The 18584-nt window shown below is 38.2% G+C and overlaps 2 protein-coding genes across 3 annotated transcripts; both read right to left on the bottom strand.

The window, feature by feature from the left end:
• Positions 1–51: 51 nt before the first annotated feature.
• Positions 52–2277, bottom strand: capsla (calcyphosine-like a). 2 transcript variants are annotated; one of them, XM_027150684.2, is made up of 5 exons: positions 2151–2277; positions 1697–1893; positions 1342–1519; positions 995–1204; positions 52–349 (listed from the first exon to the last, which is right to left on the bottom strand). In XM_027150684.2, the coding sequence occupies exons 2-5, from the start codon at positions 1768–1770 to the stop codon at positions 248–250; spliced, it is 564 nt and encodes a 187-aa protein (XP_027006485.1). In that variant the 5' UTR covers positions 1771–1893; positions 2151–2277; the 3' UTR covers positions 52–247. The 2 variants fall into 2 exon arrangements, with proteins under 2 accessions (XP_027006485.1, XP_027006484.1); XM_027150683.2 differs by having other exon boundaries at positions 2140–2241.
• Positions 2278–3812: 1535 nt separating this feature from the next.
• Positions 3813–17860, bottom strand: LOC113645149 (neurturin). The gene is made up of 4 exons (XM_027150492.2): positions 17726–17860; positions 16920–17491; positions 6798–7068; positions 3813–6170 (listed from the first exon to the last, which is right to left on the bottom strand). Exons 3-4 carry the CDS (start codon positions 7039–7041, stop codon positions 5743–5745), a joined length of 672 nt encoding a protein of 223 aa, XP_027006293.1. The 5' UTR covers positions 7042–7068; positions 16920–17491; positions 17726–17860; the 3' UTR covers positions 3813–5742.
• Positions 17861–18584: the final 724 nt, after the last annotated feature.

Below are 18584 nucleotides of genomic sequence, written 5' to 3'. Positions count from 1 at the left end.
TGAATTGCACATGGCTTAATTTATAACAAGAAATAGCTGCACATTATCAGGTAAATGTGTGTTACACAGTTAATGTGTTCTGATTTATTATAACATGAATTCTACTGGATCTTCTATTGAGATGACCGAACATAAGATGAATGGTAGTACATTTGTGTGTCCACCAGGGGGTGACATCTCATTTATTTTTTTTAACACTGGTTTTACAAGTTTGTAAATTTCCATGAAGAGATGAGAGCTGTGGTGATTACAGCTTCCATGCATTCTGCATCATGGTGACAAAGTAATCGTCGCTGTCAACGGAGGCACTGACGCCGCTGTAGTAATCCACAAACTCATCCAAAGTGACCTGCCATGGAGAGGAGCATGTGTCAAGTCACTACTAAAGTTGCTTAAAGACATGCATTACTAGTATGAAAATAAAACTTAGTGGGTTTTATATAGTGTACATACATGCATAGTTGTCAGTTTAATTATATAATACATATTTGGTCCACTGTTTTTAAAAAAAAAAACATTTCGGTGTTCCAACATGATCTCGACATGGTACAGTGATGTGATCAGGATATCAGTAACACATACACTGCCGCTATCGATATAAGTATAGGAGTCCATCTCCAGTATGATATACTGTGTGTAGGAAGAGGAGTTATAGTCTCTTCCTCAAACCTACAAGATGCACTAGCATTATTTGTGATTATTAAAGTATATGTATACGTTTGTGTGTGCACAAAATGTTTTGACCAGATATGAAGTCTACGGGACAATCAAAATGTCACTCACTGACATAGGAGCTCATATACATACTGACGTGTATAAATGAACATGGTAAATGTGCTGCACACCAAAAACACTCCTAGGTTAATGTTTTATTCTGTGAGCTTCATAACTGTAGCAGCAGCTCCCAGATTACATGCACACTTCTACTGCAGATACAAAGAAAGATGGCGGCATATGTGACTTTTTTTATACAGAGAAACAATTACAGTAATACCTTTCCGTCTTTATCATGTGGTGAGTCGAAACTGTCCAGAAAAGAGTGGAACACTTGTTCCTCAGTCCACTCCCCACTCTTGTACTTGGGGTGATGTTTGCTGTTGTAGACTCCCTGTAAATCTTGCACAGTTACCACTCCATCACCGGTACGGTCCAGCTTCTGGAAGGCTTGTTTGATCACCTGCTTCCTGACACTGGACATAGCTGGCTGGGAACATATAATCTAACATGAGCTTACACAAAAAATTTTCTATTGCTCATTTGGATGATGAAAAAAAAAAATAGAACACATCAGCTTTTGAGAACAGAACAGATTTTATGGAGTCTTGGCACCTAGTCCCTTACCCTTAGTTTCTCAAGAAATTCATTGAAGTCGATGGTGCCGCTTTTATCTTTGTCCACAAAAGTGAAGATCTCCTTGGCCTTTTCCTTTTTAACACACACACCATAGGTCTCCAGACCTTTCTGGAACTCCTCCAGGTTTAACGACTTACTGCCATCATCGTCCATGATGCGGAAGGTTCTGTATACACAGTGGGATCGTTAATAATGACTTTTTATCGACTCACTATTTTACGAATACACATGTTACATATACAACTTTGACATTATATTAAGTTCCTTATGTGGTCACGTATGTATGCATGTATGTATGTATGTATATAATCATGTACATGAGACAAAAGATGCAGTTTCTTGCCTTCCCAAGCCTTTAATCCCAGCTGCTCCTCTACTCAGACAAAGTTGTCTCAACTCCTCCATTGATTCAGCCATCTTCACTCTTGCAGGTTTAATTGTTTGATCCACACAAACTTGACACTTGGCAGACTGTCACTCAGTAGATTAGAGCAGCAACACTGACTTGTTTCTCTGTGGTTCGGCTCTGAGTGAGAAGCTCTGCAAGTACATAAAGAGTGCATGTTGGCATGGGAACAAAAGGGTCACGTGGGCAAACAATAACACAGATACCCCAAGGGTTAAGTTGGCATGGAAACCAAAATGCAAACAATGTTACTTAGGTAGCTGTAACACAACGAACGGTCTCTAAGGTGACATGATAGTTTCTCATGGCCACAAGAACATAAAAATACAATAAAACAAGTACAAAACAAAGTACAAATAATTAAAAATAACAACCACAACCTCATTGTTACCTCAGCGGCTCCATAACTCGCGCCGTCTTCCCATCTGTCTTATGTTATAGTCCTCTTCCCGCCTTTCCATTTTTGGCGGAACGCTATTGGCTGCTCTGTACGTCAATCACGGGTGAAACGCTCGAGACTTTGCAGTTGATAAATTTCTCATTATTTTTTATTTTTTATTGTTTTTTTTCCCCAGGAAACTTTATTTACTTAATTTATATGACTACAATTAAAATACACATATTACATTTTTTTTTGTGAACTGTATTTGTGAGGTAACTTGTTTTTAGTGGGCCACATTATTAGCCACCTAACTTAGTTGTGACATTGGTTAACGGTCTTGAGCCGTTACTTTGACATGGAAGTCACTGTCACAAAGGTATATGTTTACACTGTAATGGCTGCCAAACTTCCAACAGCAACAAAATGGTGTTGAAGTTTCTGAACTGGACTTTTTGTTACTGGCTTTCGCTCTGTAAGCTTTGCTAGCTACGGCCGTGAACGAAATGGGGTTACGTTTGATGTTAAGCATACATTAGCAAGCATCAGTTTGGACAAGCTAAATAGTTTGAGTATGTGGGTAATCATTCTATTAAAGAAACTCATGAATCTGACTGTCATCAACAACCATTATATCTTCACCGTCTTTCTGCACCCGCTGCAGTAAAGCATCTCAAAAACGGTGAAAGACATTCTCATTAGCTAACTCATTATACAACATTAAATGGTGGGCGACCAAGTGGTGTGGAATTTAAGGTGGTTCAGTTGTTGTAATGGTTTGACGAGTGTGTATGACCCAGGGGACCCGTTTGAGGTGATAATAATTGGTTTCATATGTGAAGCATGTATAAACACAAACCTTTAGCAACCGAGGCCATTTTTAGGCAAATTCCAACCTGCAATTTGCTTTACAAAATTGTTTACAGTCAGTTGTTGTCTTGATGGTATTCACTCACATTTTCCATGGATTTCAAATGCATGCTTTATCATTTTCTAACTGGAGCTCTTACATGTATTTACTGGTGGTAAGTAGAGGTTGCTAAATGTGTTAAATGTGTTAGCTTGCACAGTGCAAGCACACAACAGAACAGACATATTTTCCCCGCTATGGTAATTGTTTATTGCAGAAGGCCTTGCTTGTATTTACGGGCATGTTTCAACAAAGAGTATGTTGTAATACTTTTTTTTTTTTTACTTTTGTATGAACTCATGGCTGATGGATGAGCTACTTGTGGTTGTACAAACATTTTCCCTCACTGCAAAACTGCTTATGCTCATGCTGGGATCTTTAAAAAAAAAGACATATAGACTAAGTGGAATTTTACTGACCCTAACCCTGATGTACTGTCCATACTAATGAAGGTGTTCACTAATGTCTCATCTGGTTTCACTCAGACACTAAAGACCACCTCAGAAGAGCTACTTTATAAAATCTTGCATGGGTTTCTTTAAAAAAAAATTGACTGTTTTCTTCAACAGTGATTTTAAACCATGTTTCTTTGGGCTTGGCACATTATTTAAGCCATGTTTATTATTTTATCGTTAGGGATGACGCAGTCAGCCATCAATTTCAGGAATAGAGAAGGAACAATTTGGGTGTAGATGCAATGAAAAGAAAAAATAAGCATTGTTTTTTTTGTAAAGCTGATTATGTTTATTCAGCAGTTACTTAGGAATAGTGGATTTGTTAGAAAATACATTTGGCACAAGCTGTTTATTTAAATAAATAAGTCAATATCTCTTTTTCGAGTAAAGTATCTAAATAAATATGCACACCACTGTCCAATAAATATTGAGTATTCACATCAAAGATGCACTGCATCAACATTTCTGCTGTTGGTGTGAAAAATTTCCAATGCTACCAATCTGTAAATTGGTAACTTGGAAAGAAGCTGTCTGTACATACATAGTACTGCCTCATTCAGCTCATCTTTACACAGAGGTACACAGAATGATACAAAACAAAATACACTTTATGTACTTAGAAACAATCCATTCTAAAAAATAATGGACAGAAGTTACAACATATCATATCACCCTCCAAAAACGAAACCGTTGTATTTAGAGACTTACAAAATATGAATATATTAATGTATATGGAGTTACAAGATGATAAATGTGTATTGAAATCCTATTGCATCACATTCCCCATGGAGTTTTTCATCTTATGCCTCGGAATTATAGAATTTCCTTTAGAGATAAATTTGGGATAATTCATTATAATTGCAATGTATAAATATTCTGATAAAAATAGGATTATTTATATAGTTTAAAAAAAAATTCTTTATTGAAGATTGCTTTTGAACGAAGCATAGGGTACAATTTAATTCTTTAATTTAAAGCCAGACTTTTTTTAGTTTGGCTTTTTTGCTGTGTTGTTTGAGTGCATCCATGAGGCTGCATGTTCCTTCAGCTGTTGCCTTGTGTTCACAGTAAGTCAATTAGATTTTATGTCAGGCTGTGGTAAGAGCTTGATTGTTCTGTATATAATTCAGGCACAATCTGTATTTGTTTGTGTGCTTAATTATGTCCTGTATTTAATTTAACAAACCTTCCATCAACCTGTAGGAGAAAATAATCAGAAAGAGAGATAGTAAATATAGTTATCTAACTGTTCTTTTTGGTTATTTATGGCCGCATTGACTTAAAGGGAATTAGATGGTAATGCTGTGTACAGTGGGCTAAAAATGTGGGACAATCCAACAGCACAAGTCTTACCTAACCTTGGGAATGTACTAGAGTATAATCTTTAAGAGCAGAATTAATATTTTAAGGTGAACCACACACTTACAGGTAACAACAGTCCATTAAAAGCAGCACATTTGATTAATAGTTGAATATGTCTTCAACATATAAACATCACAGTGTTTATGACCTACTACACAAAAATCCAATTCTGTATTTGGATTGGGGATTACATGACTTTAAGGGAAGCTGTATCCTTGACAAGGGCAAATGAAACGAGGGTGTCCGTTGATGGGTTTTCACTTCAAGTAACAATGTGTGCTGTTATTTACAGTATATGACCTGAGAAGACTGTATTTTTAAACATTTGTATTAACAAATAGTTAACCAGAAGGGAAATGGTGTGATGCATCTTTCTGTAACCAAATACAAATGAGGTAGCTGTGGATAACTTCATACTTGAATATATTTGTTACAAAATAAACACACTTTTTTATACTGCTGTAGTCCATATGGAAATATCCTATTTAACATTATTCTGGATTTTCTCCATTGCGGTTTTTCATGTCTTCAGTAAAAGGCCAGTGTTGTGTAGCACTGAAGTTTACTACATCAAATGATGCCACTAAAAATGCTTTTCCCTTAAGCTTGAAACATTCTTTGACAAAACTCCTCCTTACGAAACTTCTATATTGCTCCCCTCTGCCCTGCCAGAGAGACTGTGGCTTGGATTATGAAATGCATAGATCCAGCATGGATTCTCCAAGTGAGATTTCACAGGATTGGTTCACCTTCCACTTCGATTTAACTGATTCCAGCTTCTTTCTGAAGCCCCTCTATACATACAATTAATCGCTTATATAATCCCATGACTGCGTTGAACTCGTTTACTACAAGCATCTCAGCAAACCGTGCAGTGTCAGACACAGCCACACTTTCTGGCTGACACGTCGTGAATTGTGAAGAATTTTGCCTTATTGTCAAAGAATGACATGTTCTCATATTTGGTGGGCCGGCAGCAGCGGCTGTAGGGTGGTCGCTCTTTCTTAGTAGTGCTCCCCTTAGTGGTTATGTCTTTCTCAGATGCCTTGGTCAGGATGACGTTTTTCAGCACCATGTCATAGTTGCTGAGGCGTCTGGTGCACTTCCCTCTGCAGTAACGGAAGCGCACCGTCTCGTCACTTTCATAGCCCAGGCCCAGCTCACTCACTGTTAGCACCACCTGGTGCAATGAGCATGTCTCTGTGCTTTTCGCACGCTTGGTCCTTCTCCCAACTTTTCTGTCCACTAGTGACCTGATGACCCTCTGCAACTCTCCCTCAGTGAAGCTCTGAAACAGGTATGAAACTGAAAAAAAGCAAAATCAATATCATTTGAAAAGAAATATAAATCTGGAGATTGGCACTAAAATAAACCAATGAGATGGGAAGGAACATACATGTCTGTACTCTAGATGGCAGAGCATTGCTGACATACTGTTGGCCTGAATTCAACACCTTAGGAAACATGTAAAGAGGGATTATGTCTGCCTTTAAAATACCTTTTCACATTGGCTTGTTGAGTGATATCTTTTGATTTTTTTTACTTGCCTTCTTACATGGATCAGGTAAGTGTATATGATTTGGTTCACTGACAAAATAATTTAAAACCAAAGGAAAGCACAATAGTACACCAAGAGAGCTTTAGTGAGCTCTTTGATTTTTCACTCGTTATCTAAATAGCTTACGTTTGGAAATAGCACCGTAATATTCTCAATAAAATTAAAATCAGTTTACTACCGGCCTGATTCTGAAAGACTGGGCTCTTTTATATCTCTAAAGTCTGGCTCAGGCCTTTGGGACCTGAAACATGAGGTGTGATGTGAGCGAGATGTGTAAATGAAACAGCATGAACTGCTAAGCTGGACTCAAATCCCCCCATCGGTTTATTTTTAGACTAACTAATCCATGGGAGAATAGTGTGTGTTTATCTTACACTCAGATAGGAGAGAATTCGTGTCCTCAGATGCTCTGGGTGCCCGCTGAAGACTGGAGAACATGGGTGAAGATGAAGATGATAATGGTGGTGATGGTGTGATGGTTATTGTTGAAGGATGTACAGACACGGCTGAGGCCCAGGGGATGATGGGCCCAGCGGGTTTCATTGTTATGAAGAGCAGAAGTAAGAGAGCAGCACTAAGGAGTATAAAGGCAAAAATGGCCTTTTTCCATAACTTCATCTTAGAACAGCGTGGAGCATTGAAACTCTACAAGACAAAGAACAGAAGAGCAGACATTAGGCATTGTTATATAAAGCTAAGGTCAACACAATACTAAACTGTTTCCCTTAAGGTGATATCAGGTAATTCCATTCAGATGCTACGATATAACGTTCGGACTATAGGTGAACTGGTGTTATATACTTAAGAGCCTCCTTCTGCTTTTTTCATCAGTGCCACTTTTGATGAAAAAAGACTGTTAGTATGCCATGAAAGAAATCAAAAGGAAACAGATTAGCACTAATAGTTTCTGTGCTCATTATAATTTTTAGGAAATGAGTCACTCTTTTTCCCATTAGGAATGTCCCATTTGTGTCTCGCTTTTCATCACTACTGTACGCTTCTCTGTTTGCTCAAGATGAATGCAAGGAGAGTTTTCTCTTTTTTTCTTTTTTTCTTTTGATGCCCTAGGTCATTCTATACTCTTTATGTGAACCTTTTCTCAGTTTTGAGAGGGCGTAGAACATCCGCCAGGGTGGGGACCCCACATCAGTATTTATAAGCATGTCCAAACATTCAGCTTCAGTATTTGGGAAAGTGAGAAACCAATGCAGTTCCCTGTCTTATGAAACTGTTGATTCAGTGAATGGGAGCAGATTTGGCCTGACAAACATAGTTATTCTTGTTGGCGTGACTGTGTGTGTGTGTGTATGTATGTATGTATGTATGTATGTATATGTATATGTATATGTATATGTATATGTATATGTATATATATATATATATATATATATATATATATATATATATATATACATATACATATATATACATATACATATACATATACATATATAATGTATATATGTGTGTGTGTGTGTGTGTGTGTGTGTGTGTGTGTGTGTGTGTGTGTGTGTGTGTGTGTGTGTGTGTGTGTGTGTGTGTGTGAGTTTAAATATATACCAACTTTTGAGGTTAAACAGAACATGTGAGTGAGAGAGAGAGAGAGAGAGAGAGAGAGAGAGAGAGAGAGAGAGAGAGAGAGAATTATTATTTTAACTCCAAAGTTGAGTTTGCTTATGTTAGAAGTGACCTTATCATATATATATCGTCACCAATCCCCTTCAAGATACCTGTGTAATATCGCTGTCAAATTACACAATAAAAAAGTAGCCTTACACCCAGTGTATGCCATCTACTGCCTTCCATGATTGGCAAGGGGAAAACATTTCCCCCAGATCAGGAAGTGGGAAATGTATGAAGGTTAAGAACAAATCCAGACAGGCAGCAGAGTAAAGTGTTTTGGCACACTCGCTGTGTGGTGGTCTCTGTGGGCTGTGAGCTATGAGCTGTTTAGCCTTGGCTGATACAAATCTTGAAAAGTATATGCGTATAGAAATGGTAACAAATACTCTACCAGCAGGAACTTTTGAAGTACGAATCACAAGACCACCCTTACTGTACATTTATGTCTCTTTAAAAGTAAACCCAGTGTTAGTTCTGTTACAGACAAGGCATGGTGTATGTAACAATAAAACCAATTTGTACTTTAGTGGTAAGAAACAAGGAAGGACAACACTCTTCCCTGTAGTGGTACTGAGATGATGTAATAAACATTCACTCTTTTGTGCTTCCTTCAAACATGGTCTAAATAGTATTCAGTGTGAGCATGAATTACCACTAATCACATAAAATATTAGTACAGAGAAAAATATAATCACAGTGACCTTGGCATGGCATGGATGCTAGTTACAGGTCGGCTGGTTTGACTATTTTGAGAGCTGCTAATCTCTGAGGACTTTTACAACAGTCAGTAGAATTTACATGAAATGGTGTGAAAAACAAAAAATGTGTATCCATTATCAGTTTGCAAGCAGAAACACCTTGCTAATGAGAGAACAGCATTAGCCTGGAAGTTTAAGCTGGCATGAAGGCTACAGCAACCCAATAACCACTCTTTACAACCATGGTGATCAGAAATGCATCTCAGAATTCACAACATATCAAACCTTGAGGCTGATGTTTTAAACCATCCAAAGACCACATCATATTCCACTCCTGTTAGCTGAGAACAGGAATCTAAGGTTATATTTTGTAGAGGCTCACTAAAACTGGACTACTGAAAAACATTTTTCCTCTTTTTCCAATTTTCAGCTGTGCTTGACCTGTATTTGCAAGACTACCTAATGCACTGCTGCCATAGGATTGGCAGATTAAATCATTGGATTAATCCTATTAAAGTGGCAGATGAATAGGTGTATAAACAGTTTCCTGTTAGATTATTGGCCATCACTTTTGCAGGTCACTATGCATAAAAGCAGCCTTAGGTTTGGATGTCTCACTTTTTAAAATACAACCTGAATCCTGACAAATAATATCTGGCATTACTTTACCAGACAAAATAAATCACATTATTTAACACTCCTTAGTCTCTGTCACATGCAACATTCGTTGGGAGACATCACAAAAGGTTGCTCTGATAGTTCTTGAAACACATATCTCCATTTATGAGAAACATGCTCCAATTTTGGATCCATTTTTATCTCCTGTTCTGTGTGTTTTGGATTTGGTACCACTTCAATAAGCTACACCACTGAACCTTATCCATTCTAAGTATAAAATATGCAATAGTATTTTGGCAGACTTTTAATCTTTGTTTCTCATAAATGAAGATCATTTATTATTTTATAATTATTTATTCGTACAGCCGACCACTTAAGTATTTCTTTACACAAATCCCCATTAAGTCCGATTGCATAATGTCTAATTATCTTTAAAAATTATGGTATGTCAGTAATCGTCTCCAAAAACGGAGCATATAAACCAATGAACTGTCTTTAACATGGAAATCCAATAATCATTTTCTACTCATTTTGTCATTTGATTGCAAGATGAATAATCAAACACTAAGCTTGATTGCTTGCATATTGAGCTGCATTGCTACCACCACTACCACCACCACCACCACCACCTTTTTTTGCAATTATTGCTTTAAGCTTGGAACATTATGGGCACCTGGGATTAATAGGTGTTAATGTACTCACTATTGGTGTTGTAATTATCAGGTCTATGCACACAAACTGTGAGGATAGCAGTAAATGTATGACGTATGGTCTAGAAAGTGAAGTTATGACAAAAGTAAAATTGGCTATAAATGAATACAGGGCCTTGTTTCATCACTAAGTCTGTTTGCATTTTGGCTGGCTAGAGAATGAAGCTATAGATACGTACATCTGTCTTGTAAACGCTTCTCTACCTAATGTACTACTGAGCACCAGAATGTCATCACGTACTGTATATATATATATATGCTGCAACAACAGCATAATACAAGCATAAGTGGTGACAAAACAAACAAATGTAAATGGTAATACAAGCTAAACACAAAACAGAAATACAGACAGAAATACAGACAGTTTAAAAACTTGATCAATGCTGCACTGAATCCAGAGCCTTTCCTGACAATATAGTTTTAACAGTCCAAATACCCGCATGTATTTGGAGGTAAAAACCCACAAGCAACCCACACTGGAATAACATACACTTGTATGATAAACATAAAAATGGAAAACCACCATCAATAAAGGAAGTCTTACTGAATCATTTGAGACTGACTTATCTGTTGGAAAAACTGTGCTGCAATTCTGTCAGATTCAGAGCAAAATCATTGCATTATCATATGTGGGAGTTCACTAAAGCACCGCAAGACAGTATTAGCAATCGTGTGGATTTAACAAGGTGTATTTTTTGTTGATAAAAATCCTTCAGCATTTACATATACACAGCACATACGCTCACTGGACACTTTAAAAGAACATCTGTACACCTGCTCATTGATGCAGTTATCCAATCAATCAATCATGTGTCAGTAAGGGACGATGATGTCGGATCAAGGTGTTGCAATGATCTTTCTGTTCCTGTACTTTTTTCAAACACAGACTGCATTTTGACTCATTTGCCTGTTGGAAAGAAATCAAGGATGTGCTTGGAGTGTTTGTACATATCCGGAAAGGCCAATCACACAAACGCGTTCATTGGTCCAATTAAAAATCGGAAAAAGCATGTTTGCCAATTTCAAGTTTTTCCATGTACACTCAAATTAGTTTGATGCCTAATTATTTGCCTCATTGGAAGTGAATACGTGCTCATAGTGATCTGAATGTGAAACAGAATCGGCATAATGTCTGTCATTAAGTACCTTTCGTGTTAGTATTGTGTTAGAATGTGGTGGAAGCTGTCAATTTCATCACTGCAGCTGGTTGTAATTGGTGTTACAACTGATCTCATGAGGATACAAATACACACTGTGGGTTTGAAGATATTTATTTTACATGGTTTGGTCCAACCAACACAACAGACTATTAACTAAAACCATAGCTCTGAAAAACCTCAGACTTTCTGAAACTAAATAAGAGGATTTGGTTTGTGGTGGTCACAGTACTTAGCTGTTAATTATGAATGCTGCAAATAAGATGCATACTGGTACACACACTGGCTCTGGGTGACTCATAATGACAGATTTAATGCACCGTGACACATGCTGAATCATAGAAATTCTGCAATTTTGCAAAAACACTTTCTAGTGACTTCTTTCTATTTATATCCTTCCCTTGAAAGAGGGAAATTGTATTAATCACATTAACCAATACATTAAAGTAAAACTTTCCTTATAAAGTAAACAGAAATGCCTATGTAAATTAAATGAATTGAGGTTAGGCTATTATTATTATTACTGAGATGGCAGTGCAGTAAACTGTGACAGCCATTCAGCTTCACGTGTTGATTTTCCTTTCACGTTGCATATATAAAAATGTTCTGTATGGACTACATTCTGATTATTCAGCAGCCAGTTCAAACGTTCACTCAGTATAATTATCATTCACTGTCAACGGTGTTAACATTTTTGGGTGAATTATTCCTGGATTTGTATTTTTTTTTTTAAAGGATTGAAAAGACAATCCACACAAAACACATGGATGACATATTTTACTCGGTTGGTGGCTGTGTGGAATATTCCAGGTTTTGATTCATGGCTTTATGAAAGGAACCCTGCAGGTTCAAACAGAGTTAACACAGGCCACAGGACTTCAACTGGCCAGGTGCAGAGCTCCAATTCAAAGTGGAGCTCTATTCAAAGATCTTTGTGTGTGTGTGTGTGTGTGTGTGTGTGTGTGTGTGTGTGTGTAGTGTAGTGTATAAATTTTGTGTAGAAAAAAGGTTTCAGAACAAAAATAACTTCTATAAAAGCTCTGCGGTACCTATATCAGAGAAGCCTGCAATATGCAAATGGCCCCTATAATAAAACAGAATATCCTACAATAAATATACAACAACTGCTGAGAGGTGAGGGTGAAGGTGAACATGTGCTTCCACCAAGACATGTGAAACCAGGACCCCTTTTCAGTGCAGTATAACCCACTCAGACGGAAGCACTAATTGCCCTCTTCCACATACATGAGCTCAGACACCCACGATTGTCTAGTGCAGGGGTGGCCAACCAGTCAGACAGAGACCAAGAGCCGCATTTTTTACTGTGTTACCGCAAAGAGCCGCATTATACACATGGGCACACATGATCACCTTTTTTTCCCTGCCATTTTGAGAGCGAACTTGTCACATATTGTTTACTCAAATGATCTTGCTCCTACTGAGATAACTTTGAGGTATTTTCATCCCACTCACATGCGCGTTTGATGAAAATACTGTATTGAACTCAAACGAAGCAAACACGCATGTTAAAAAGACACAGATACAAACGTCGACATGAACGTAAGAGCCGCATGAAACCGGGCAAAGTTTCATGAAACTCGGGAGCCGCGGGTTGGCCGCCCCTGGTCTAGTGTTTCTGTAATTGACAGGACAGAGAGAGTAATCCATGCCTCCGAGCTACAGAGTAAGGCCAATATTGCTTCCTTGGCTTCTGGCCATAGATGGCTGTGCTATTATTTGGCTTCAAACTCGCAATCCGCTGATGATAAGACACTTTTCATCCACTACTTAAATATTTGTCTTATGCCATACTTTGTTTAATCAATCTGTGGTCAAGAAAAATCTGAGTTAAATATTTCTCAAACCTAGGATTCAAAATCTAAGTCAATAATAAACAGATATCTAAGAAGCAATTAGTTGAGCATGTGTTTCCTTCACTTTTATTAAGAACTTAAAAAAAGTGGGTCACAGGTCGCTGTTGGCTGTCCTTTCAGAGAGTGTTGAGAAACAACAGGGGACTGGAAGAGGAGTTTTCTGCAAAAGATCAGGACAGGATTAGCACTAATTCTGCCTGCTTTATCTACAGTCACATGGGCAAACACCTGGGATCAGCTCTCTTTCTCTCTGGGAAGCAGCCAGTGACGCTAATCTGGCAGCTTCCTCATTTGACACCACACACAGTGCACCCACATATGCTAACCATTTCAGTGCACCTTCCCCTTACAGAAAAGAAAGTGTACTAGTATACTCCAATTTGAAACCTCACACCACATTGATTATCTTAACTTGTGTCTCATTTCCCAGAAGCTTTGAATTATGTCTTGCTTATGTTACAAACTCATTGAGATTCCTATGCTCTTTGAGTAAAAGCTTTTTAAAAAGTTATTTCCCCTTAGTAATTCTTAACTCGCGCCTCAGGCAATGTTGGGACAGATGGCTGGACTAGTCAAATCAGATTTGTTTTTTCCTGTCTGTTTTAACATAATCACATTTGTGTATTTTTTCAGGTTAGCAGCATTTGAAGTTTTTGCTGAAAAGAACTGGAACAGATATCACAGACCTGGCGCGTACAAGCTAAGCTTGATTCCCGAATTAATCCGTTTTCCTATGGTGACGTGCGATTGTTTTAGCTTTTGATGCTAAAGAAATGGGTCCATTATGTGCTGGATTTGTGAAAACCTATTACATTTCATAGCACAGATGTTACAAAAGGCTAAAAGGGGAAAACAGATGTACATTTACACTACATGTAGTGACTGTCTGATTCCTTTTTACAGGTCTTTGGGTCTATGAGTGTGACACATTTGATTCTGCTGCAAAATGTCTTGTCTGTTTGCCTGGAATGATAGGAAGAATGAATACACTGTATTGTCATAGCCAATGTTGCTGAATTCATGTATGCCACAGAGTGAATCTTGTTTTTCCGCACTTTGAGGTCATGACAGGATAATCAGAGTCCACTTGAACCCTGCTGCTGCAGCCCAAATATCACAAAGCCAAGCCTTGTTGCTTGTCACAGTGAAATAACGCATCATCCCATTAAGTTCCCAAGATATTGGAGACAGTTTGGCCATCCATCAACTGGGTTACTGCACTAATAAACACTGTCCACAAGGTGGCAAAATGAAACATTGCAGCCATATGCTGCAAAATGAATAAAATAAATAAATAAAATTCAAAAGCACTGTCAATGGGCTCAAGCGTAATCCCTATACTTACCACTGATTATGCCATTCAGCCATCAGGATCTTTGATGATCTGGCTGATCATGTGTTAGATTATTTAATAGAGCAATGCATACTTCCTTGTCATTAATGACTATTACCATTGTTAGATTTGATGTAATATTTACTCTGATCCATTGTAAAATGATGCTGTTATTTAGAAATCCATTACTGTACAAGTGCAACGCTATCTCTGTTTGAATGACTTAAAGTTAAGTCTCCATATATGCAAAAATCTTTTCTATCAATATCAACATATAATCCTCAATGTATTACACTCGTTTCCCCTTTGTACCATGTTCATGAAGGTCTGCTGTGGCCAATTAATGTCACATAGCTTTCTGTTATCTATCATCCATAAAATTAAATCCAGCTCCATGCCGTTATATTTTAGAGATTGGGAAACTGGCACTGGTTTAGCTGAGGCCTTTCACAAAGGCACAAACAGGGATGTGGGAAGGTTTTTATTTCTAAATAGCGTGAAATTCAATCATCAATTCATTTTATGAGTATTACTCTGTTTACATGGCTAAATCATAATAAATGCTGTCTGTGGCTGGATCAGATTATACTAATGTAAGTGTGTTAACCGGGTTAACACCTGGCATGTCTTGACCAGCAATTTACATTTGATAAATAGGTACAGATGTTCCATGTAGTCTGGCTGTCCTTCAGCAAGAATATTTGCACTGCAGCATTTTATATTTTCACTGTGTGCGATGGATATTGTATATGCTTTCAGAGGCATAAGGTTAGGTATCGTCGCACAGTCAGTATGATTTGTGGATCCATGGAGGTTACTGGAGGAGGAATTTAATCATTTTATATGGCTGCCTTCTCAAGATCTTTCTGTGCACAGGATCTTTGAAGACCACAGCAAGTTCTTGACCCCTTTCTTTCACTTCCATTTATGTCTGTTCGCTTGTTAAAATGTGCCCTGTTTTAGAAACCAAGAGACATCTAACACATGAAAGCTTGGGTGTACAAATGAGAGATGGTGGTAGAGAAAATGTTAAGTAGGTATGTTAAGGTTAAAAGGTAAATATAAGGAAATTAATATAAATTAAAACTTCTTCTAAATGAAAAAGTCTTGATATACAGTACAAATGACTACATACAATAATACACAATACTACAATATCTTTCTTTAGGTTTTTCCATTCGGCCATTTTCAGTGATCTTCGTTTCATTTTCCCTGGAACTCCAGGCACCTGGAGGGAGAATTCACCCCAAATGCACCTACATGCATGTTCTTGTTAGGTTTATGTTTGTTTAGATATAAAATTTACTTCTGCGGCAGTAGTTTTAAGGGGGAATTTTTAATGGGGTCATTTAGACGTAGCTTTTTAAAAATGTATGCTTAATACTTAAAAGTTTATTATTTATTTATCTATCTATCTATTTATTTATTTATTTATTTTGCAACGTTCGTCTCAAAGCTTTTTGCTGGAATCTTGACTGGATCTGTACACAGCGAAGAGTTCACACTCTTACAAAACATTCAAACTTTGAGTTTTGTTATATTTGATGGCAGCTTAAAAGCCTAGCTGATGAAGGCTTGGCTGGAGCTAAATACAGTTGCAGCATGTCAGAGCAGGGAAGACAGAGAAAACACAACACAAACGCATCAATCTAAACCATGTAGGAATCAAAATCGAATGTCACAGGACATGTTACATTCATGCCCCACATGGACTGGAATGGTTTAGAGGTTTTACCACCTACTTAAGTTGAAGATTGATCGAAAGCTAAATCTAACTGGATCCCTGGATGCTGGAGATAAAGGATAAATATTACATTCTTGTTCTGCTACATCTACTACAATTTACCACACATCACCAATACAATTATGACTATAGCACAGTATAGTTTGACTGCACAATAGCAGATGATCCATTCCGAGTCAGAACACGAGTAACTGATTTCTACTGGCTCAAAGCTGAGACCTAACAAATAATTTCTCCCGTCTGATCTATACGAGTACAATCCATCAAACACGCAAGTAGACAAATGTAATTACTTCATGATCCCAACTTCCATTGAAATACTCTCCACCTTTTTAAGTGGCATACCATGAATTGCATGCCTTATAGTGCAAAGTTCAGACTGGATGACTCACAGGAAGTTAACAATAACTGTGGATCCTCTACAGGGATTTAAGTCTGGGAGTATTTTGTAGAAACCAGCAAACATACATATCCTGTCTAAGGTAATCTAACACCCTTAGACCTTTCTCTTAACCTATGGTTAGCTCAATAGTATTTCATAAACAATAAAATCTTCCCAAAGCATCTCCTAGCAACAACTGGCAGAAAAAACATAATGTATACATAAACACAACAGTCATTGGTTAGTATAGTGCATGCTCTGGCACATTGGATCTTCCCAGAGCTTGAGCTGTCTGTGGTGTTTATCGCCGAAACTATAAGGAGCAGCTTATGTTAACAGAAGAAGATGTGTCCTTACCGAGTGCCCCGCTAAGTCGGACTTATCAGGGTGGCGTTGTGTTGTGTTGACCTCAGGAAAGAGGTTGGGAGGGTAAATCCCTCATTTTGTAATGTAAGCCAGGATTGGGGACCATAGATCATGCTCCCCCTGTGCCTTATACCTCCATGTGTTGTGGAAGAAAGGAACCCCCTGGCTAAGCTGGGCTCGTCTGGGCTGGTTTGGGTTGGGCTGGGCTGGGTTGGGCTGGGTTGGGTTGTCTGGATTCAGTATAAATGTAGACAAAGTTTACTACTAAAGCTTCCTTGTCATGGTAACGCAGTTTTCCGAGTTTTCTTGAGCGCTTACATCATTCATGAGTCAGGATCCCCTGGAGGAAATTTCGGATCTTTCACATCCTTCAGCGTAGACATGTCCAGGGCTAGTAGAGTTAAGTTTTTTAGTCTTATTCAGCACGTATTTGTTTTACAGCAAGAGCGTGTATAAATCCCGGTGTATTGGGCACTTCTTAGGTAGGTAAATGATGAGTCCTTACTTAAAAAGTAAGATGAAGCAGGGATTCACCATTCAGAAAGCAAAGGCAGATCAGTCATCTGAAACAGCAGATCACGAACAGAGTGAACAGTCAAGAAATAATTCCTAAAAAATTTTTATAAAAAAAAATTATAAAGAAAAAGTTTTGACTGAGTAAAGTCTATGTGAATACAAATTTACTACCCAAAGTAAACGGCATATATTCATAGAGACATTTTCATATGCAACAACATCAACCATGTGACAAGAAGGCCAATAAGAAAAAACTGCATTTGTTTCATCGCTTCACCTACCTCAGTGAGTAAGAAGAGCTTTGCACACGCTCATTGCATCTCCTTTGGTCTGGTGGATATAGCCACAGAATAGGCTGTAAGCCTCTGTAAATATCTGAGTGTATTGGAGTATAAGGATTAGACTGTGTGAATATGTGTGCTCCTCCTGGTAGCACTCCTTCTCTCCTCCCTGTGTCCAAGGCTCCACCTCAGCCAGACCAGCGATCACAGACTAGCTCAGATTACTGTTGTCTTCCTAATCGCTTGCGGCATTGCCCTGGTGTCCCCCCTCAGGTCAAGCAGAACATGCTGTCCAGAGGCTCCTTATACCTTATTACTACTGTATGTTTCAGTCTCACAAATATAATAATAGGCCAGGTGTTGATGTTTAGCTGCCAACTTTCAGCCTGTCACAATGGCTGTGATCGAAGTTGCATTGTAACCTGTCAGCACGGATAAGCCAAGGGCATTGGCATTGTGCTTTGTTCTGGATGCATCTCATTGATTTCTCCTATATTTCACAAAGCACGAGCACGAGCATACATGGCCTTCAGCTGTGTTGACTAATAAGGAACGTCTTCAATCAAATTGGAGAATGATTCTCTCTGGAAGCCATTCCAAACTAAAACATCTCACAAGCTGAGGACATAAACCAGAGGAGATGTTTGCCAGAAAGAGTAGGAGGGGGACAGAAAAGAACAGAGAGAAAGACATAGACACAAGTCTTTTGAAAGGGGCCAGCTCTTTCTTCTGTGTGAATATTGGGTGTGTAAAAAGCAGCAAATGGCGAACAGATGGAGAGCTTATGGGCAGCCCTCCAGCACTCTAATCTTCAAAATAAATAAATACCTGAGTGTCGCGTAAAATATCCGAGCGTACT

The sequence above is a fragment of the Tachysurus fulvidraco genome, chromosome 22 (genome assembly GCF_022655615.1).
Source record: "Tachysurus fulvidraco isolate hzauxx_2018 chromosome 22, HZAU_PFXX_2.0, whole genome shotgun sequence".
Taxonomy (NCBI): Eukaryota; Metazoa; Chordata; class Actinopteri; order Siluriformes; family Bagridae; genus Tachysurus; species Tachysurus fulvidraco.
The sequence above is the reverse complement of the archived record's forward strand: the minus strand, read 5'-3'. Positions and strand labels throughout refer to the sequence as shown.